At 37.4% G+C, this 23615-nt stretch overlaps 1 protein-coding gene and 1 non-coding gene across 2 annotated transcripts in view; one reads left to right on the forward strand and one right to left on the reverse strand.

The window, feature by feature from the left end:
• The window catches only part of SCAMP1 (secretory carrier membrane protein 1), a 104936-nt gene that overhangs the window by 25224 nt on the left and 56097 nt on the right, over nt 1-23615 (forward strand). The window contains exons 2-3 of the mRNA XM_064376069.1: nt 5481-5558; nt 20991-20993. Coding sequence (XP_064232139.1) covers nt 5481-5558; nt 20991-20993 — 81 coding nt within the window. The remainder of the gene's footprint in view (nt 1-5480; nt 5559-20990; nt 20994-23615) is intronic.
• Nucleotides 1396-1502, reverse strand: LOC135274923 (U6 spliceosomal RNA). The gene has a single exon (XR_010342667.1). It is a non-coding gene; the product is annotated as a U6 spliceosomal RNA (small nuclear RNA).

Below are 23615 nucleotides of genomic sequence, written 5' to 3' on the forward strand. Positions count from 1 at the left end.
TGATTTCTTTCCGTGGTGTTTTGTACTTTTCCTGTAGAGGTCTTTCATCTCATTAGGTATATTCCTAAGGTTTTTATTTTTTTGTGGCTATTGTTAAAGGGGTGGAGTTCTTGATTTGGTTCTCAGATTGGTCACTGTTGGTGTATAGCAGGGCTGCTGATTTGTGTACATTAATGTTGTACACAAATGTTTCAGTTTCCTGAAACTTTTCCTAAATTCATTTATCAGTTTTACCAGTTCTAGGAGCTTTTTGGATGAATCTTCTAGGTATATAATCATGTCATCAGCAAACAGCAACAGTTTGACTTCCTCTTTACCAGTTTGGATGCCCTTTATTTCTTTTTCTTGTCTAATTGCTCTGGCTAGGACTTCCAGTACTGTGTAGAATAGAAGTGGTGAAAGTGGGCATCCTTGTCTTGTTCCAGTTCTTAAGGGGAATGCTTTCAGCATTTCCCCATTCAGTATAATGTGAGTTTGTCATAGATGGCTTTTATTATTTTATTATTTTAAGGCATGTCCCTTTTATGCCTATTTTGCTGGATTTTGTCAAATGCTTTTTCTCCGTCTATTGAGATGATCATGTGATTCTTGTTTTTAATTTCTGTTTATGTGGTGTATCACATTTATTGTTTTGTGGATGTTAAACCATGCCTGCATCCTTCTTATGAAACCGCTTGATCATGGTGCATTATCTTTTTGATATGCTATTGGATTTGGTTAGTTTGTATTTGGTTGAGGAGTTTTTGTATCTGTGTTCATCAGGGTATTGGACTGTAGTTTTCTTTTTTTGTTATGTCTTTTACTGGTTTTGATATTAGAGTGATACTGGCTTCATATAATAATTGTAGGGGGATTCCCTCTTTCTCTGTCTTTTGGAATAGTGTCAATAGCATTGATACCAATTCTTCTTTGAATGTCTGATAGAATTCAGCTGTGAATCCATCTGGCCATGGACTTGTTTTTGTTGGTAACTTTTTGATTACAGTTTCAATCTTGCTGCTTGTTACTGGTCTGTTCAGAGTTTGTATTTCTTCCTGGCTTAATCTAGAAGGGTTGTATATTTCCAGGAACCTATCCATCTCTTCTAGGCTTTCTAGTTTATTTGTCTAATGGTGTTCATAGTAGCCTTGAACGATCTTTTGTATCTCTGTGGTATTGATGATGATATCTGTTTCATATCTAATTGTACTTATTTGAGACTTCTGTCTTTTTTTTTTTTGGTTATTCTTGATAATGGTCTGTCAATTTTATTTGTCTCTTCAAAGAACCAGCTTTTTGTTTAATTTATCTTTTGTGTTTGTTCGTTTCTATTTCATTTATTTCTGCTCTGATCTTCGTTATTTATTTTCTTCTTCTGGGTTTGGGTTTGGTTTGTTCTTTTTCTTTTTCTTTTTTTAAAATATGGAACGCTTCACAAATTTGCGTGTCATCCTTGTGCAGGGGCCATGCTAATCTTCTCTGTATTGTTCCAATTTTACTATATGTGCTGCCGAAACGAGCACGGTTTGTTCTTGTTTCTCTAGTTCCTTGAAGTGTGACCTTAGATTGTCTATTTGTGCTGTTACAGACTTTTTGAGTAAGCATTTAATGCTATAAACTTTCCTCTTAGCACCACTTTTGCTGTTTCCCAGAGGTTTTGATAGGTTGTGTCACTATTGTTCAGTTCAAAGAATTTTTAAATTTTCATCTTGATTTTAGTGTTGACTCAATTGTCATTCGGGAGCAGGTTATTTAATTTCCATGTATTTGCATGGTTTTGAGGGTTCCCTTTGGAGTTTCAATTCTATTCCACTGTGGTCAGAAAGAGTACTTGATATAATTTTGATTTTCTTATATTTGTTGAGACTTGTTTTGTGGTCTGTGTTATGGTCTATCTTGGGGAATGTTCCATGTGCTAATGAAGAGAATGTATATTCTGCAGTTGTTGGGTAGAATATTCTGTCAATATCTGTTAAGTCCAGTTGTCCTAGGGCATAGTTTAAGTTCATTGTTTCTTTGTTGACTTTTTGTCTTGATGATATATCTAGTGCTGTCAGGAGAGTATGGAAGTCTCCCAGTATTACTATGTTGCTGTCTGTCTCATTTCTTAGGTCTTGTAGTGTTTTATAAATTTGGAAGCTCCAGTGTTAGGTGCATATGTATTTAGGATTTTGATATTTTCCTGTTGGACTATTCCTTTTATCATTGTATAATGTCCCTCTTTATCTTTTTAACTGCTGTTGCTTTTAAGTTTGTTTTGTCTGATATAAAAATAGCTACTCTTGCTTGCTTTTGTTGTCCATTTGCATGGAATATCTTTTTCCAGTCCTTAAGTTTATGTGATTATTTATGTGTCAGGCGAGTCTCTTGAAGACAGCAGATAGTTGGTGAATTCTGCCATTCTGTATCTTTTTTTTTTTTTTTTTTTTTTGAGATGTCTTGCTCTGTCACCAGATTGGAGTGCAGTGGCATGATCTCGGCTCACTGCAACCTCCGCCTCCCAGGTTCAAGCGATTCTCCTGCCTCAGCCTCCCGAGTAGCTGGCACTACAGGTGCCCGCCACCATGTCCAGCTAATTACTTATATTTTAGTAGAGACGGGGTTATACCGTGTCAGCCAGGTTGGTCTCAATCTCCTGACCTCGTGATTCACCCACCTGGGCCTCCCAAAGTGCTGGGATTACAGGCATGAGCTACCACCCGCCCGGCCCCATTCTGTATCGTTTAAGTAGAGCATTTAAGCCATTTACAATTAACATTAGTGTTGAGATGTGAGGTACTGTTCTGTTCATCATGCTATTTATTGCTCAAATACCTTTTTCTTCTTTTTTTTTCCATTATGTTGTTTTATAGGGTCTGTGAGATTTATGCTTTAAGGAGATTCTATTTTGGTATATTTTGAGGATTTTTTCAAGATTTAGAGCTCCTTTTCATAGTTCTTGTAGTGCTGGCTTCATAGTGGCAAATTCTCTCAGCATTTGTCTGAAAAAGACTATCTTTCCTTCATTTATGAAGCTTAGTTTTGCTGGATTCAGAATTCTTGGCTGATAATTGTTTTATTTAAGGAGGTTAAAGTTAGGACCTCAGTCTCTTCTAGCTTGTAGGATTTCTGCTGAGAAATCTGCTGTTAATCTGATAGGGTTTTCTTTATAAATTACCTGATGCTTTTGCCTCACAGCTCTTTAGATTATTTTCTTTGTCTTGAATTTAGATAACCTGATGACTGTGTGCCTAGGTGATAATCTTATGATGAATTTCTCAGGTGTTCTTTGAGCTTCTTGTGTTTTGATGTCTAGATCTCTAGCAAGGCCAAGGAAGTTTTTCTCAGTTATTCCCTCAAATATGTTTTCCAAACTTTTAGACTTCTCTTCTTTCTTGAGAACACCAATTATTCTTAGGTTTGATTGTTAAACATAATCCCAAACTTCTTGGAGGCTTTTTTCATTTTTTAAAATTCTTTTTTCTTTGTCTGTGTTGGATTGGGTTAATACAAAAGCCTTGTCTTTGAGCTCTGAAATTCTTTCTTCTTGTTCGATTCTATTGCTGAGACTTTCCAGTACATTTTGCATTTCTCTAAGTGTGTTCTTGATTTCCAGAAGTCATGATTGTTTTTTATTTATGCTGTTTTACTGGAAATTTTCCCATTCATATCCTGTATCTTTTTTTTTTTTTTTTTTAATTTCTTTAAGTTGGACTTTACCTTTCTCTGGTGCCTCCTTGATTGGTTTAAAAGTTGACCTTCTGAATTCTTTTTCTGACAGTTGAGAGGTTTTGTCTTGGTTTGGATCCATTGCTGGTGAGCTAGTATGATCTTTTTGGGGTGTTAAAAAACCTTGTTTTGTCATATTGTTGGAATTGTTTTTTTGGTTCCTTCCCATGTGGGTAGACTGTATCAGAGGGAAGATCTGGAACTCAAGGACCGCTGTTCAGTTTCTTTTGTCTGATGAGGTGCTCCCTTGATGTGGTGCTCTCCTCCTTCCTATAGGGATAGGGCTTCCTGAGAGCTAAACTGCAGTGATTGATATTTCTCTTCTGGATCTAGCCACCCAGTAGAGCTCCTGGGCTTTGGGCTGGTACTGGGGACTGTCTGCAAAGAGTCCAGTGATGTGATCTGTCTTCAGGTCTCAGCCATGGATACTGGCACTTGCTCCCATGGAGGTAGCAGGGGAGTGAAGTGGACTCTGTGAGAGTCCTTGGCTGTATTTTTTTTTTGAGATGGAGTCTCACACTGTCACTTGGGCTGGAGTGCAGTGGCATGATCTCGGCTCACTGCAACCTCCATCTCCTGGGTTCAAGCGATTCTCCTGTCTCAGCCTCCCAAATAGCTGGGATTACAGGCACCTACCACCACACCCAGCTACTTTTTTGTATTTTTAGTAGAGACAGGTTTTCACTATGTTGGCCAGGCTGGTCTCAAACTCCTGACCTCATGATCGACCTGCCTCAGCCTCTCAAAGTGCTGGGATTATAGGCGTGAGCTGGGTAGGTTGTATTTTTAAGTATGCAGGTTTCGTGTTGGTTGGCCTCCAGCCAGGAGGTGGCACTTTCAAGAGTGCATTAGCTGCTGTAGTAGAAGGAAGATCAGGTGGTGGGTGGGACCATGGAGATCCTATGAGATTATGTCCTTTGTCTTCAGAATTCCTTGGCTGTCCCAGGAACCTACAGCAGCAATCTACCTTCTTCAGAGGGTCTGTGGATTCTCTTGGCTTTTCTGGTATCTTCCTCCATTGTTTTTGGAGCAAGAGTTCACGATGTAGATCTCCATATGCTGCTCTGTTCATCGAGTGGGAACTGCAAGTTAGTACTGCCTCCTGTCTGCCATTTTCCCTCTCCCTGTGTGATTTTGTCATTTTTATGAAAGCTTAATATTAAAAGATTTGAAAAGTTGGAATGGTGTCGTCATGTACTATGCTTGGAAAAGGGAAGATAGTCTACGATCATGTGGTGAAATAAACTAGTAGAGATACTGGAGTAGAATAAAACAAGATGTATTTAATATTGAATTCTATAGATGATGTTGGCTATATATGACATTAGTATGTAATGCTTTGAGCTTCTTGTATTTAGCTGTCTGTGCAGTGTGAAATGCAATATGAAATCTGCAGTGGGAATAATTGAAGATGTTATAAAAAAGTGGAACATGAAATCTTTATGGAGGCCAAAGGAAATGATGGTGGGTTTACCTGAGATTTGTTAAGATGCTCTTGTGTAGTCAGTTCAACACAGCTATTAAGAGGTGGTCTACTTTTTATCTTGATGTAATAGCTTGCAGCTGATTTGAATCTAGCCCAGTTTTTGTTTTCCTTTGAGAATGTGAGGGTTGTATGGGTTTAAACATCACCATTGTTGAAATGAGACTGAGTAAATCTGATAGTCATCTTTTATTTTTCTCTGTTAGCTTTGCTGGGTGACCATAAGTGTAGATAAAGCAAATGGTATGTAAATATCAAAATTATTTTTTAATAAATAATCTTTTTTTTTCTCCTTTGAATTTTATTCTAGGATCCATCAGTTACACAAGTGACCAGAAATGTTCCACCAGGACTTGATGAATATAATCCATTTTCGGATTCTAGAACAGTAAGATGATTCTTACTTTTAAATGTTTAAATTGAAATTCAATAGGAATTATATTTCAACTATGATTTCTTTTTTAGTGGATTGGTTAAACTTATATAAAGCAAATTGTTAATGTTTTTAGTATTCAGCAAGCTTGGATTTTTCTAATATGTAGAAATATTAGTAGTAATTGAAGATTACCATGATGATCCTAGTGAAATACTTCAAATTTTCCTTCATGTTTTACAAATTAAATCACAAAATCTCTCTAAAATGTAAACTTTTCTACATTACTTGAAATGCTAGGAATTAGAGAAATGTTTCTTGGTATACATGTTAATATACCTGATATATACCTGATATATACATATATATACCTGATAATGTGGGATAATTTTTTAATGTGGAAACCGTATACAACTATACCATAAATATTTGTATGATTGTCCTTTGAATTAGATTATTCTGAATGTAGCCTTCTGTTCTGGCAGAGTAGAACCTGTGGAACTTTACCCAGTCTAGGAAAGCATCTTTTTCCCCTCAAAATTGTTATTTTTCCTTTTTCTTTTTAAAATTTATTTATTACAGAGACAGGGTCTCCTATGTTCCCCAAGCTGGTCTTGAGCTCCTGGCTTCCAGCCATCCTCCCACCTCAGCCTTCCAAAGTGCTGCAACTACAGACATGAGCTATGGCACCTGGCCTCAAAATTCAGTCTTGATTTATAAAATGTACAAGTATGAAAAAAAATCCTCATAGAACAATGGTTTGCTACTCTAGATGTATATTTAGAAGCATTTGGGAGACTTTATTATACTACTCCTTATGGCCCTAATCTCTTAGAGTTAGGACAATTTTTCTTTTAAAGTTCTTTTGCTGATTTTATTGTGACCTGGATTTGAAACCATTGAGGTAGATTCTGTTGAGAATTATCCCCAGAATTTTTGTGGCAAATAATTTCATCTCCTGTATTTGGGTCCCCCTCCAATACTTTGTTACATTTCCCTGTGCATCTCTTCTATTTGGCTGTTCCTGAGTTAAGCTGCTAGTAGTAAGTAAACTGTTTCCTTGAGTTCTGAGAGTCCTTCTAGAAAATTATCAAACCTGAGGAGAGGGTCATGGAAACCCCCAGTTTATAGCAAGTTAGTCGGTACAGGCAGCAATCTGTGACTTTTGACTGGTGACTTGGGACTTGTGACTGGTGTCTGAAATGAGCCCTTAACCTGTGGGATCTGTGATAGTCCAGGTAGGTAATGTTGGAATTGAACTGAATTGTAGGACATCTAGATGGTATTCAAAGACTTGGAGAATTGGTTGGTGTAGGGGGTAAAAAACCCCACACATTTAGTGTCAATAGTATTGTTGGTAAAAACAGTCTAAAAGTAAAAGCATTAAAATAAGAATGAACTTTTAAATTTCTCTTTATTTCAAAGCCCTCATTTAACAGCCTTTGCTTCTATGTAGCAAATTAATCCCAGGTTGGGATCACTAAAGTGTGCTCCTTGAGCATCTAAGTTACAGGTTGACACATGTGAAATGGTCAGTAAGTTGACCAGTTTTGATAATATAAAAATGGTGGTTTCATATGATTGAACCTAAATAAATTAGTGCTATGGATATGTAGTACAGTTTGGTAGTAGTTGTTGAAGGGAAAAAAGAAGAGCTAGCAAATTATATTCCACTATATGTAGTTCTTTTAACTTGATTTCTAGGGGGTGGAGATGGGAACAAGACCATTTTTAAAGTTTGCTGATAAAGAATGAAAAGAGATTTTTATATAAATGTTTGGAAAACTGTACTCGCAAGAAATGTGTTTAGCCTTTTTATATAGTAGCAGCTCTAGATTACTCTTATCAGTTGTGGTATTCTTCATCAAGCTGTCTACTTCATGCCATGCACTTTGCCTGTATTATGTTATCCAATTCTCATAACATTCAAAATTGATATTTAAAATCTCCATTTTACTAATAAAGAATGTGAGACACATATCATCCAGCTAATAGGCAGAACTGGCTTATTAAGTCATGTGTTATCTGTAAAGTTTTTGCATTTTTCATTTTGCTAGTGCTGTCTTTGGAGATAGATGCCTAAGAAATAGAAAATATAGTCCTGGTCTTTGAAAGATTTCTCACCTAATTGGTATTTTAAAAATTACACAGACACAAAGAAAATATATCCAGAACAAATAAAACATAAAACATAAACCATGATTCCAAATGTTGAGACTTTATAGTTACAGAAAGATTTTCTGAAAGTGAATGGTCTTGAGCAGGGAGCTAGGCAATAATGAGAAGCCAATTTCCAATGAAACACTTCCCTTAGATTTAATCGACAGTGATAGAGTGTCAGAACCAGGAAAATTGTTATGAGAATTTGGTGCATTTTTTTCTGCACTTTTAACATGATGGAAAACACCATTGAAATATTAAATATTCCACTGTTTCTTACATGATGTGATTCCAGAAATTTGTCCATTTTTGTGGCTGTGATTATTTTCCAGAGAGATTAGGTGTACTTAATTGATTTAAGTGGTACTTTAGACCTTGGTCCTATTTTATTTAATTGGTGGTATTCACATCTTTATCATAGGACAGTGTTTGTGAAAATGAAGGTTTTGATTGTTGTATCAGGGTATGATGAGCTACTTGAGGTCAAGAAAGAAAATCTAGCAGAATGCCTGAGTGTATAATCTTGCTAAGATTTTGAAAGTTCCTGTCCTTTTTTATTAAAACTGTTTTCTTTTGTACTTCATTTTTCTGTTTGAAAGGAAACCTTAAAGTATTTAAGAATGTCTATGGAAATTTTGAGTAATTATATACATATATATATTTAGAGATAGGGTCTCACTCTGTTGCCCAGGTTGAAGTGCAGTGGCACAGTCATTGCTCCTTGTAGCCCCAAACTTTTGGGCTGAAACAATCCTCCTGCCTCAGCTTTTCAAGTAGCTAGGACTACAAATATATTCTACCACATGTGGCTAATTATTTTTTGTAGAGACGAGGTCTTGGTAAGTTGCCCAGGCTGGTCTCAGACTCCTGGCCTCAAGTGATCCTCCTACCTTGGCTGCCCAAAGTGTTGGAATTATAGGTGTGAGTTGGTTTGAATAATTTTATAATTTATATATTCACTATTTTACACATTCAAAGAAAGGAGTTGTGATAAGACACTTTATAATATAGACTAAGTCATTCTATTGACAGTGTCATGAAAGCCTCTTGAGCACTTGAAATATGGCTAATCTAAATTGAGGTGTAATATAAAAATGTAAGATAGTCTTGAGTTATGAAATAATTTTTTTGTTTGAATTCAAAATGTGTTTTTGCATTTTTTTCTTTTTGAGACGGAGTGTTGCTCAGTCGCTGGGTTAGAGGGCATTGGTGTAATCTCGGCTCACTGCAACCTCTGCCTCCCAGATTCAAGCGATTCTCCTGCCTCAGCCTCCCGAGTAACTGGGACTACAGGCGCGTGTCACTGTGCCCAGCTAATTTTTGTATTTTTTAGTAGTGACCGGGTTTTACCACATTGGCCAGGATGGTCTTGATCTCTTGACCTCATGATCCTCCCACCTTGGCCTCCCAAAGTGCTGGGATTATAGGCGTGAGCCGCTGTACCTGGCCCAAAATACATTTTTCTACTGAAATTATGTTGTGCACGGTAGGTAGGTTTTCTGGCCTACCCTCTAAAAATCTAATGCCTAAATAACTAGAGAAATTATCCTTAAGAATTGATGTGTATTTATAGGGAAGGTTTTTCTTTTCAGTTAAGTAACAGTTGACAATGCCTATTGCAGCTTGATTCTTACTAGTTTCAGCCACTGGTGAGGGCATTTGTGGCTTTAGACAGAATTTCTTTTGGTGAGTATTGAAGGTAAGGGATAAGGACACGTGTGTGGGAGAAGTGCAGCGCTGCTGACAAATCCTTAGAGACATTTCCTGGGGCCTAGTTTACTGTCATGTTTATTTTCTTTAGGGATTGTCTGCCTGGTTCCTTTTCTGTTTTGCTGGTTGATCCCATATACGATTTCTCTCACATATAGCAGAGAGAAGAACCACAAGAGAAAATTCCAGGTACTGACCATGAGGAGATATGCCCAGGTAGTCATCTCTGACCATAAAGGCTCATGGATAATTGGTTTATGTAAGGAAGTACTGCCTCTAACATAATTCAGGACATGAAGTAGACTGAGTCTAAAGAGGAATTGCATTTTAACCTAGGCCCTACCACTAAGCAGTTGGTAACTTTAGGCAAACCATATAACCTCTTTGGAAATATTATATATATATATATATATATATGTGTGTGTGTGTGTGTGTGTGTGTGTGTATATACATATATATATAAAATGAAGGCAGGGAGGAAAATGTTGAGTTAAATAATTTTTTTTTTTTTTATAGATACAAGTTCTTGCTTTGTTGCCCAGGCTGGTCTCAAACTCCTGGGCTCAAGCAATCCTCCTGCCTTGTCCTCCCAAAGTGTTGTGATTACAGGCATGAACCACCATACCTAGCTGAGTTAAGTAATTTTGTATTAGTAGCTCTTGAAAATTAAGACTAAAGCATTTAGCTCCAGGGACTGACTGGATATAATTATATATGGTAGTTTACTCATCTTTAATACTGCAAGAGCATTCTGTGTACTTTAACACCTGTCTTATTTTCTCTTGCTGTGTACTTCTTTTTTCTCTTTTTCTTTCCCTTCTGCTTCTTACTGTTTTGTCATTCTTGGAGCTCATTATCTGTCCCTTCCAACACCTCTTTGTTTCCCGTCTCATTTAATGATACTGTTGACTTATATTCCAGTATCATTGGCTAGAAATACCCGAGTTGTCTTTGGCTCAAACAGCTTCTTTTCCTACATCTAATCAGTTGCCACATCCTGTCACTTATACCTGCAGGAGATATTACCTATCTGTTCTTTTCATTCTTTCTTATCTGTCCTAATTCAGGCACTCATGTGAAATAATAGAACGACCTATCTAGTTATCTACTTCCAGCCTCTCTCTTCAGATTGCTTTTTGTATGTGACTAGACTTCTTTTTCTAACACAGAGGTCAGATTAGGTCATCTACCTTCCTTAGAAATGATTATGTATTGCCTACTGAGTAGTTTGACATGTGAGGCCATCCGCATGCCTTTTTGTTTTTATTTTTTTCGCAGGCAATTTTTTTACCTGTCAGAACAATTGAGCAGAAAGTACAGAGGGTACCAGTTTATTTTCTCCAGACTGTCTTTTTACCCTTATCTTCTAATGTGCCATTTGCTCCAGCCAAAGTCTAATTAACTCATGAACTCCCGACTCTATTGAGACCATCTCCCCATTGTATGGAGTCAAAAGAGACTGTGGATGATCATAAGGTGTGGCTTCTCTGGGTATGTTCATCCCCTTCAATGGGTCCAGATGAATATTTCACACTGGGTATATTCATTTTCTGTTGCTGTGTAACAAATTACCATAAACTTAGCTGTGGGTCAGGAGTTCAGACACAGCATTACTTACTGGGTCCTTTGCTCAGGGTCTTACAGAGCTGTAATCAAGGTGTTGTCTTGGCTGCATTCTCATCTAGAGGTTTAATTGGGGAAGAATCTGCTTCCAGTCTCATGTAGATTGTTGTTAAAATCCTGGTGGTTGTATGACTGAGGGTCCTAGCTTTTTGCTGGCTATCAGCTGGAGGCCACCTTTGGTTATAGATGCTGTCCCCAGAGGCTATAAAGTTTCTTGTCACATGGGCTTCTCCAACATGGCCACCTACTTTGGCAAGCCTTCGAAGAATCTTACTCTAGTCTGCTAAGAGGGAGTCTCATATAATGCAACCTAATCAAAGGTGTGACATTCCATCACTTTTACCATATTCTCTTGGTTAGAAGCATGTCACAGGTCCTGTATGCACTCAAGGGAAGGGCATTATTACAAAGATGTGAACATCAGGAGATAAGAATCATTAGGGTATACTTTAGAGTCTACATGCCACACTGGGAATAAGATATGGTATATTAGGATTAAGAGTGTGTTTCCATCTGTCTCTTTATCCTGATTTAAAAGGGTCAAAGTAGAACCCCCAGAATACCTATCCCTCCCTATCCTTGACACGTAGAGGATTTTTAGTGCAACAAAACTACTCTATCTGATACCATAATAATGGATGCATGTCATTTGTCCAAACCCATAGAAGGTACAACACCAAGAGTGAACCTTAATGTAAACTACAGATTTTGGGTGATGATGATGATATGTCAGTAAAGGTTCATAAGTTGTTACAAATGTCCACTCTGGTGGGAGATATTGATAATGGGGGAGGCTATGCATGTGTTGGGGCAGGGATATATGGAAAATCTCTGTACCTTCTTTTCCATCTTGCTGTTAAACCTAAAACTCCATTAGAAAAATAAAGTTAAAAAAAAAAGTTAGTGAGAAGTTTGTAATTCCAACACTTTGGGAAGCCTAGGTGGGTGTATCATTTGAGGTCAGGAGTACGAGACCAGCCTGGCCAACATGGCAAAACCCCAGTTCAGTTTTTGACATGTTGGATTTGCAATTTCTCAGGCATCCAGGTAGACATGTTTAGTAAGTAGTTGATTGTGTGAATCTGGTGTTCAGCAGAGAGGTTTGGGCTAGAGATGTGCATGTGGAAATCATCAGCCCTTAGATGGTATTTAAAGGTATAAGACTGGTTTTAATCATCAATTGAGTGAACATGTATAGCAGAGAAGCAAAACCTAACTCCTGGTGCACTTGAATATTGGAGGTGGAAGGGCAGGGGAAGAAAAGAAACAAGCAAAGGTGACTGAGAATAAACAACTTAGTGTTCTGAAAGCCAAGTGAAGAAAATGTTTCAAGAATGAGATAGTGATGAACTGTCAGTGCTGATGACAGAACAAATAAGACAGAAAATTTATCATTGAATTTAACAATGTAGCAGTCATTAGCTACCTTGAATAGTATAGTTTTGGTTGAGTATTAGGAGCAAATGCCTTACTAAAGTATCTTTAAGAAGAAAGAACTGGGAAAAAAGCAAGTGGACAACTCTTTAATGGGAGTTTTGCAGCAGTGGAGAGCAGAGAGGTTTTTTTAGGGAAGAAGATGAGAGAAATGGGGGCTGGAAAGGGAAATGAGGTTAAGATAAAACCTTAGACATGCAGATCAGTGGAATAGAACTGACAGCCCAGAAATAAACACTTGCATTTATGATCAACTGATTTTTGACAAGAGTGTCAAGATAATCCAATGGGAAAGAATAATCTTTTCAGGAAATGGTGCTGGAATAACTGGATGTCCACATACAATAGAATGAAGTTGGACTCCTGCCTCATCCCATACATAAAAATTAACTCAAAAACTCTTAGAAGAAAACATAGGAGTAAATCTTCATGACCTTTAGTTAGGCCATGGTTTCTTAGATGTGACACTAAAAATACAAACAACAAAAGAGAAAACAGGCATTTTGGACTTCAGAATTTAAAACTTTTTGTCCAAGAGCACTATCAAGAAAGTGAAAAGACATCTCACAGAATGGGACAATGTTTGCAGATCACATATTTGATAAGGGACATGTATCCAGAATATATATTAAAGTCTTACAATTCAGTATGAAAAAGACAACCAGGCTGGGTGTGGTGGCTCACGTTTGTAATCTCAGCACTTTGGGAAGCCAAGGTGGGTGGATCATTTGAGGTCAGGAGTTCGAGACCAGCCTGGCCAACATGGCAAAACCCCATCTCTACCAAAAATATGCAGATTAACCAGGTGTGGTAAGGACATGTCCCTGAGTTCCAGCTACTCAGGAGGCTGAAGCAGGAGAGAATTCACTTCAACCAGGGAGAGGGCGGATGCAGTGAGCCTATATGGCGCCACTGCACTCCATCCTGGGAGACAGAGGGAGACTTTGTCTCCAAAAAAAAAAGACAACCCAGTTTATAATGGGCAGACATTTTGAATAGATGTTTCTGCTAAGAAGATAAATGGCCAATAAGCACGTGAAAAAATGTTCAACATTGCTAGCTGTCAATATGCAAATGAAAACCACAAGGAGGATACCACTTTCATATCCACTAGGATGTCTATAATCAAAGAATCAGGCAATAGCAAGTATTGGCAAGGATGTGAGAGTTGGAACCTTCACACACTGCTGATGGGAATGTAAAGTGGTGCAGCTGCTTTGGAAAACAGTTCGCTCTTCAACATTTGTTAAACACAGAGTTACCATATGACCCTGTAATTCCACTCTCAGTTGTATATTCAAGAGAAGTGAAAACATACGTCCACATAAAAACCGGTACACAAATGTTCATAGCAGCCAAAAATTGGAAATAACCTATGTTCCCATCAACTGATGAATGGATAAATAAAACTTACAGTATAAAAATAAATGAAGTAGTTACTATAACGTAGTTGAACCTTGAAAACGTTATGCCTTCACCATTATCAACATCTTCCACCAGAGTAGACATTTGTTACAATTGATGAATCTGTATTGACACATCATAATCACCCAAAGTTTGTAGTTTATACTGGGGTTCATTTCTTTTTTTTGAGACAGAGTCTCACTGTTGCCCAGGCTTCAGTGCAGTGGCATGAATGTAGCTTACTGTAACCACAAACTCCTGGGCTCAAGCAATCCTCCTGCCTTGGCCTTGCAGAATGCTAGGATTACAAGTGTATGTCACTGTGCCTGGCCCAGGGTTCACTTTTTGTTTTTCTTTTGAGACAGAGCCTCCCAAGCTGGAGTGCAGTCGTGCAAACTTGGCTCACTGCAACATCCATCTCCTGGGTTCAAGTGATTCTCCTGCCTCAGCTTCCTGAATAGCTGGGATTATAGGTTTGCACTACCACACCCGCCTACTTTTTTGTATTTTTAGTAGAGACAGGGTTTTACCAGGTTGGCAGGCTGATCCGCCTGCCTCGACCTCCCAAAATGTTGAGATTACAGGTGTGAGTCACCGCGCCTGACCCCAGGGTTTACTCTTACGTTGTACATGCTGTGGGTTTGGACAGTGTGTAAAGACATATCCATCGTTATAACATCATACAGAGTAGTGTCATTGCCTTAAAAATCCTCTGTGCTATACTTATTCATTCCCCTGCCCCTTTACAGACTCTGGCAACCACTGATCTTTTTACTATCCATAGTTTTCTTTTTCAGTGTCATATAGTTGGAATCATACATTATATAGCCTTTCATATTGGCTTCTTTCACTTAGTAGTATGCATAATAACATTCCTCCGTGTCTTTTCATGGCTTATTAGCTCATTTCATTTTAGTGCTGAATAATATACCATTGTCTGGATGTACCACAGCTTATTTAGCCATCCACAAACTCGAGGACATCTTGATTACTACCAAATTTTGGCAGTGATGAATAAAACTGCTATAAATAACTGTATGTGGGTTTTTTGTATGGATGTAAGTTTTCAGTTCCTTTGGATAAATACCAAGGAATAGAATTACTGGACCATATGGTAACAGTATGTTTAGCTTTGTAAGAAACTGCCAAACTTTCAGTTTGTACTATTTTGTACTCCAGCAATGAATGAGAGTTTCTGTTGCTCTGCATCCTCTCCAACATTTGGTATTATCGATGTTTTGGATTTTGGCCATTTTCATTGGTGTGTAGTGGTATGTCATTGTTTTAGTTTGCATTTCCCTGATGACATATGATGTGGAGCATATTTTTTTTTTATATGCTCACTTGCCATCTTTGTATCTTCTTTTGGTGAAGTGTCTGTTAAGGTCTTTTGTCCATTTCTTGATTGGTTCGTTATTGTTGAATTTTATGTAGTCTTGTATATTTTGGATAACAGTTCTTTATTAGATGAAAATATTTTCTCCCACTCTGATTTGTGTTCTCATTCTCTTGACATTGTCTTTCGCATAGCATTAATTTTAAGGAAGTGCAGCTTTTCAATTATTTGTTTCAGGGATCATGCCATTGTTCTGTCTAAAAAGACATCACCATATCCAAGGTCAATTAAGTTTTCTCCTGTGTTGTCTTCTAGGATTTTTATTGTTTTGCATTTTATATTTAGGTCTGTGATCCATTGATTAAATTTATTTATTTATTTTAGTGACAGGGTTTTGCTATGTTGCTCAGGTTGGTCTTAAACTATTAAGCTCAAGGAATTCTTCTGCCTTGGCTTCCCTAGTAGCTGGGACTATAGGCATGTGTGTGGCTTCTGTGATCCATTTTGAATTAACTTTGCTGTAGCACCATTTGTTGAAAAGACTGTCTTTGTTACATTGTACTGCCTTTGCTCCTTTCAAAGATCAGTTGACTGTAGTTATGTGGGTCTATTTTTGGGCTCTCTATTCTGTCCTGTTGGTCTGTTTTTCTAATCTTTTGTCAATATCATACTGTCTGGGTTACTGTTAGTTTATAGTAAATGAACTCTAGTAGTGTCAATCTTCCAACTTTATTCTTCTCTTTCAATATTGTGTTGGCTGTTTTGTTTTGTTTTTTGCCTTTCCATATAAACTTCAACATTAGTTTGTCAAAATCCACAAAATAACTTGCTGGAATTTTGATTGATATTGCATTAAATCTATAGATCAAGTTGGGAAAACCTGACATCTTAACAGTATTGAGTCTTCCTGTCCATGATCATGGAATATCTCTTTGTTTTTCTTTGATTCCTTTTATCAGTTTTGTTGTGTTTCACATATAGGATGTGTACATATTTCATTAGATTTATGCCTGTTTTACTTTGGGGGGTGTTGATGTAAATAGTATGGGTTTAATTTGAAATTATACTTGTTCATTGCTGTTACATATGAAAGTGATTGGCTTTTGTATATCAACTTTGTATTCTGCCACCTTAGTATAATTTATTAGTTCTAGGAGGTTTTGCTCAGTACCTTTGAATTTTCCACATGGATGATCTTGTTATCTGTGAACAAAGACATTCTTATTTCTTTCTTCTGAGTCTTCATACCTTTTTTTTGTGGGGTGTTATTACATTAGTTAGGACTTCAGGTACAGTGTTGAAAAGCAGTGGTGAGTGGGGATATCCTTGCTTTGTTCCTGATCTTAGCTGGAAAGCTGCTGGTTTCTCACAATTAAGTATGATGGTAGTGTTGGGCTTTTTGTAGGTGTTCTTTATCAAATTGAGGAAGTTCCCCTCTATTCTTAGTTTGCTGAGAGTTTTTATTATGAATGGGCGTTGGATTTTGTGAAATGCTTTTTTCTGTATCTACTGATATGGCCATGTGATTTTTCTTTTTTAGCCTTCTTCAGTGAGTTTTCACAGATTGCATTTTCCAAGGCATTGGTCCATTTCTTGTAGGTTGTCAAATAAGTGGGCATTGAGTTTTTCATAGTATGTCTTGGTTATTATTTTAATGTCTTTGGGACCTATAATGATATCCCTTCCTTCATTTCCGATATTAGTAATTTGTGTCCTCCCTTTTGTTCCCTGTTAGGGAGCCTAGCTAGAGGCTTATTGAGTTTATCGATCTTTTGAAAGATAGGTTTTCACTTTGTTGATTTTTCTCTATTGATTTCCTGTTTTTAATTTCATTGATTTCTGCTCTTAATGTCTTTTATTCTCTTGTTTTTCTAGTTTCCTAATATGGAAACTTGGAGTATTGATTTTAGATCTTTCTTATCTAATATATGCACTCAATGCTATGCATTTTCCTTTAAGCCCTGCTTTCACTGCATTCCACAAATTTTGATAAGATGTACATTTTTTCCATTTAGCTCAAAATATTTTAAAATTTCTCTTGAGATTTCTTCTTTGACTCATGTTATTTAGAAATGTCTTGTTTAATCTCCACACATTTTGGGATTTTTCAGTTTTCTTTGTGTTATTGATTTCTCATTTAATTCCTTTGTGGTTTGAGAGCAGACACTATTTCAATTTTTTTAATTTGTTAAGGTGTGTTTTATGTTACAGAATGTTTCTGTCTTGGTGAATGTTCCATGTGAACTTGAGAAGAATGTGTTTCTGCTGTTGGATTAAGTGGTTGATAGGTGTTAATTATATCCAATCAATGCATGGTATTGCTGAATTCAGCTGTATCCTTAATGATTTTTTGCCTGCTAGATCTGCCCATTTCTGATTTGAGGGGTGTTAGAGTCTCCAACTATAATAGTAGTTTAATCTGTTTCTTCTTGCAGTTCCATTAGTTTTGCCTCTTGTAGTTTGATGCTGTGCCATTAGGTGCAAATGCATTAAGGATCGCTATGTCATTTTGGAGAATTGACCCATGTCTTATTATGAAATGCCCTTCTTTATCTCTAATAACTTTCTTTGCTTTGAGTCTGCTTTTTCTGAAATTTTTTTATTAGTGTTAGCAGGGTACATTTTTCTGTTTACTTCTAATTTATATGTTTATTTACGTTTAAATAGACAACATGTAGTTGGGTCTTGTTTTTTGATCATCTCATAATCTGTCTTCTAATTAGTACCTTGAGACCATTGATGTTCAAAGTGATTATTGGTTTAGTTAGATTAATATCTACTATATTGTTTGCTGTTTTCTGTTTGTTGCCCTTGTTCTTTTTGTCTCCTACTCTTGGTGGTTTGTTTTGTTTTGAGGCAGTGTGTCACTCTTTTGCCCAGGCTGGAATGCAGTGGCTTGATCGTGGCTCACTGCAACCTCCACCTCCCAGGTTCAAGCAATTCTCCTGCTTCAGCCTCCTGAGTAGCTGGGATTATAGGCACCTGCCATCACACCTGGCTAATTTTTGTATTTTTGGTAGAGGTAGGGTTTCACCATGTTGGCCATGCTAGTCTCAAACTCCTGGCCTCAAATGGTCTGCCCGCCTTGGCCTCCCAAATTTCTGGGATTACAGGCATGAGCCACTGTGCCCAGTTCTCTTGGTGAGTTTAATAGAATATTTTATATGATTATAATTTATCTCCTTTCTTAGCACATCAGTTAGTGGTTGCCCTAGAGTTTGCAGTATACATTTATAACAAATCCAAACCTATATACAAATAACTATACTGTTTCACAGGTAGCGTGAGTACCTTATAATAACAAAGTAATCTGATTCCTCCCTCCCATCTTTGTATCATGACTGTCATTCATTTCACTGATATATAAGCATATACAAAAATATATATATATATATGCACACACAAGATATTTGCAGAAGGACCCATAATTGAATACATTGTTGCTATTATTGTTTTGAACCAACTGTTTTCTGTTAGACCATTTGAGAATAAGAAAAATAAGACATGGTGTCTCATGCTTGTAATCTGCTTTGAGAGGCCAAGGTGGGAGGATTGCTTGAGGCCAGGGATTCAAAACCAGCCTAGGCAATGTGGTGAGATCCCATCGAAATCCTGTCTCTACAAAAAAAAAAATGCAAAAATTAGCCAGGCATCAGTCTGGCGTGGTGGCTCATACCTGTAGTCCCAGCACTTTGGGGTGTTAAGGCAGGCAAATCACTTGAGATCAGGAGTTTGAGACCATCCTGACCAACATGATGACACCATCTCTACCAAAAATACAAAATTAGACGGATGTGGTGACGTACACCTGTAGTCCCAGCTACGTAGAGACTGAGGCAGGAGAATTGCTGAACTCGGGAGGCAGAGGCTGCAGTGAGCCAAGATTGTGCCTAGGGGACAGAATGAGACTCTGTTTTAAAAAAAAAAAAATGAGGTGTGTTGGTGCATGCCTGTTGTCTTAGCTACTCATTCAGGAGGCAGAGGTAGAAGGATTGCTGGAGCTCAGGAGTTTGAGGCTACAGTTTGCTATGATCATGCTGCTGTGCTCCAACCAGAGTGACAGAGTGAGACCCTGTCTCAAAATAAAAATAAAAAGTTTTAAACTTCATCTGTTTCTTGTATGTAGCTCATGCTTTCTTTATGTGGATCCAAGTTTCTGACCTATATTCTCCTTGTTTCTACAGAACTTAAAATATATATATTTAAAACTGTTTAATAATTCACTGCAGCCTTGGCCTCCCAAGGATGGGACTACAGATATGTGCCACCATGCTGATTTTGTTTTTCTAGAGATGGGGTCTCACAGTATTGCCCAGGCTGGTCTCAAACTCCTGGGCTTAAACAATCCTCTTGCCTCAGCCTCCCAAAGTGCTGGGATTACAGGTGTGAGCCACTGTGCCCAGTCTTATAGTTTTTTTTGATAGTCTGACATGAGGTACTCAGTAAAAGGAATTGCTGTAATTAAGTCTTTAGTTGTGTGGTGCTAAGGTGTTGAGAAGTGCTCTGTAGTCTTGTGATTTGGTCTCAATCTTTTATTGAGTCTGTGAACTTCACAAATGTTTCGAAGTTGTTTTCTTCTTTCTTAGGTGGGACAGAATGGCTAGAGTGGGCTGGAGTTGAGTATTTCCCCTCCTCTGGTTGAGTTAGGCTCTGATAAGCCCCAACAGGTTAGGCACTGGTTAAATAGTTTCTCCTGAGGGCAGGCCTTGTTAAGAAGAACAGAGTGCTCTGGTGTTTTTCAAAAGGGTTCTTCCCTTCCCGCTCACCAAACTTGTTAGAAGAAGGGGATTTTTCCCCCCCATGTACTATGGTTGAGTTTCTGGAGATAAAACCAAAGTGGGAAAATTTGAGGGGACTCACCATGTGAATGGGTTCCTGTAGATTTTAATTGTTTGTGCTGTCTTTGCTGAGCCTCCAGCAATTTCTTCTTCTTTTTTTTTTTTTTGAGATGGAGTTTCGCTCTTGTTGCCCAGGCTGGAGTGCAGTGGCACGATCTCGGCTCACCGCAACCTCTGCCTCTTGGGTTCAAGTGATTCTCCTGCCTCAGCCTCTTAAGTAGCTGGGAATACAGGCATGTGCTACCACGCCTGGCTAGTTTTTTGTGTTTTTAATAGAGTTGGGGTTTCTCCATGTTGGTCAGGCTGGTCTCCTTGGACTCTGCCTCCCAAAGTGCTGGGATTACAGGCATGAGCCGCCGTGCCCAGCCTGCCTCCAGCAATTTCTTAATTACACTTAAGGTTTTTCTATCCAGGTAGTGGTTCTCACAGTGGTTTCTGCTAGAGAGCTTTTGTTCTGGTAAGTTGTTGCTCCCTGGATTTACCTGTTTCTTCAGTCGTGAGGCAGCGTTTGCCCTGTATCTTCACATCTCTTAACGATCCAGAATGAGTTACCGATTTTTTAGTTTGTTCATCTTTTAACGTTTTGAGTGTGGTGGTAAATTCCGAACTCCTTATATGTGACACTGGAAACTGAAAGTCCCCTTTACTTGCTTTAATTTATTTTTTCAGAGTAAAAACCATGAGTCTTTAAAATAGCATTTAATCTTATAACTGATATTCTTTTTTTTCATCTTGTCACACCCTCTCCCTGTATATTCCTGTCTAGCACACTGATTCCTCACATATTCCATGCATTCTCCTGACTTTGTATTGGTTGTTACCTCTGCTTAAAATGGTCTTCCCTCAGATGGATAATCTGCAAGGCTTACTTTCTCACCTCCTTAAAGTCTTTGTTCAAACATTGACTTCTCTAATCACCTTTTTAAATTTATCCCCAGTCAGCCTGTATTCGTGACCTCTTCACTCTGGTCTTTTTGTTGTTGTCTTGTAAAATTGATTGCCTTTTAAGATGCTTTAGAATTTACTTCTTTAATATGTGTATTGTTTATCTTCTGTTGCTAGAATGTAGCTTTATGGGATTAGGGGTGTTTGCCTATTTTGTTCAATAATATATTCCACTTCCTGTATACCTTTGTGGCCCATTGTAGTTGACCAATGAATGTTTGATGAATGTATGAATTCATGTATATGGTCACATTTGTTCCTTTATGTTCCTTTATCTATTTGGAAACTCCCAGACTGGTACATTTCTTCTTTTCTATTACACACTTCCTTCCCCAATTATTCTAATCTTTAAAAGCCTTATTTTAAAGTGATTTGTCTAGTAAAATTATGTCTCTTTGTCCTGATTCTGAGATTAGTATGTATAACTTTCAGCACTCTTAATAACAAGGGAATCTAGGTTAAGCATAGCCACAGTCATCTCTGCTGAGTCAGAGGCTGTTAGTGAGTGAAAGTTGCAAAAAGTTTCAGGATTCTTCTGGCAGTTTAAATGAAAGAAATACAACAGTGTTTTATAGAAGCTGTAAACTTTGTTGCCTTAGAGGGGAGTTCACAAATTTTAAGGTGTCTGAATCACCATGGGGAGTTTGTTAAAAATGGTAGCTTGTTTAAAGTACAAATTCTTTCTCCTTCATCCCTGAGGTTCAGAATCAATAGGTTCATAGTAGGGCCCAGAGTTTGCATTTCAGTAAGTACGTGGGGTTTCTGATACTGGATGTCCATGAATATAAATTATGTAACATTTCTTTTGATCTTGCATATGCTTAGAATATTTTTTTGGGCTCAGAGATGGAAGAGAAACAGCTGGAGAAAGCAAGAAGAAATTTTCTGGACTAGGTGTTTAGAATGTGGAAGAAAACCTGGAAGGAGAAAATATATTTGCTTATGCATAACAAAGGCAACTCATGAACTTCCTGTGCCTTGAAGAGACCTTGAGTAGTCAGTTATTTAAAGTGAATCACCCTTGGAATTTCCAGTGCAGAGAGCTCACTATATTATAGAACAGTCCATCCACTATTATATAATCATGATTATTAGAATGCTTTTAATCCTCTTGGGCCAATATATTTTTCTGTAATTTTTATCTGTTGGTCCTAGCTGTGCTAAAGCCACACAGAAGAGGCAAATGTAGTAAGGTAATTTGTATTAAAATATAAAAGAATCATAACCCTTAATTTTCTAAGAGATATTTTAACATGTAGTCTTTTCCCAGTTTGTGAAATTTCATCCATCCATGGGATGAGGATATACAGCCTTGCTTGGCCAGACTTTGTTTTTGATTCTGCCTCTGGGGTCAGTTCTCTGATTCTCTTCCTGGTCTATTCCAGTTTTGTTCTTTGTCTCCATCTCTGCACTCTCTGCTTTTCTCAGTACTTCAGGTTTTTCTCAGGTGCAGCCAAAGTAGTAGCAGACACAGTTCTAGGTTTGTCAGGAGAAGAGCTCATCTTACTGTAGTACATTTGGTTGCAGTGGAGTGTTTTCTTTTTCCCTGCCAGTAGATTGGCTTTCCTTCTGTGTTTGTTTGGAGTTTTTGCCAATGTAAAATGAAGATGATATACTATGGAGTGTCCAGTGAGAGAGAGAGGTCTTCTTTTTTGCATCTTAGATTTTTCTTCTGCTATCATGTTGTTGTTGTTGTTATTCCTAAAGTAGAAGTTCTTTTAGAGAGGGTCTATTTCTAGTAATTTTTTCAGTATTTATTGTTTCATCTTGGTTCTCAGACAGCTACTCTGATTGGATTTAGAGTTCTACATTAACAATTACTTTTTCTCAGCCATTTAGCACATTATCCTTGAGTTACCATTGTTGCTGTTGAGAGGCCAGCTTAGTCTTAGGGTCTTAGGTGAAAGGATACAACATGGTTTATAGGTGACATTCATTTGTGTGGGAATTATCTTTTCTTTTTTTTTCTTGCAGTTTTTAAAGTTTGCTCTTTCACTGTGATGTATCTGAGTGTTATTTATTTTTTAAAATTTGGTTTGTGTTTTAGAGTTTTGAATCTGAGAATTAGTGTCTTCATATTCTGTTTTTGAACATTGACTCTCATTCATCTTCTCTGTTTTTTTCCTCTGGACCTCTTAGTTGTATGTTAGACCTTCTCAATCATCATGTCTTGTACTTTCTCGTATTTTCCGTTTTTTTCGATCTCTGTGCTGTGTCACACAGAAAATTGTAGTTATATTTAGATTGACTTCCTTCATTATTTTATCTGCGTATAGTTTGCTGTTCAACTTTTTTATTAAATTTATAACAAAATCATTATTACAGTTTTTGTTTCTAGAAGTTCCATGTATATAATTTAAGAAGCTGTTTGGCCAATTCTGATGGTCTCTTCTTAGTCAAACTTTTATTACCGTCTTATTTCTTTATTAAACACACCTATTTTGTATCTGATAATTCAGATATATTCAGGTCTTATTTTGTAGTTTGCTTTTTCTGTGAACCCTTGTAGCTTGTTTCTGCATACATTTAAATCATAAGCCAAAGTTACTTGGAACTTTATCTGTGTTAATTTCCTGAAGACTGGTGTATTAGTTCCTACTCTCCTAATAAAGACATACCCGA

This window comes from Aotus nancymaae, unplaced genomic scaffold (genome assembly GCF_030222135.1).
Source record: "Aotus nancymaae isolate 86718 unplaced genomic scaffold, 86718_ANA_hifiasm-v0.15.2.pri h1tg000014l, whole genome shotgun sequence".
In the NCBI taxonomy this organism is placed as follows: domain Eukaryota; kingdom Metazoa; phylum Chordata; class Mammalia; order Primates; family Aotidae; genus Aotus; species Aotus nancymaae.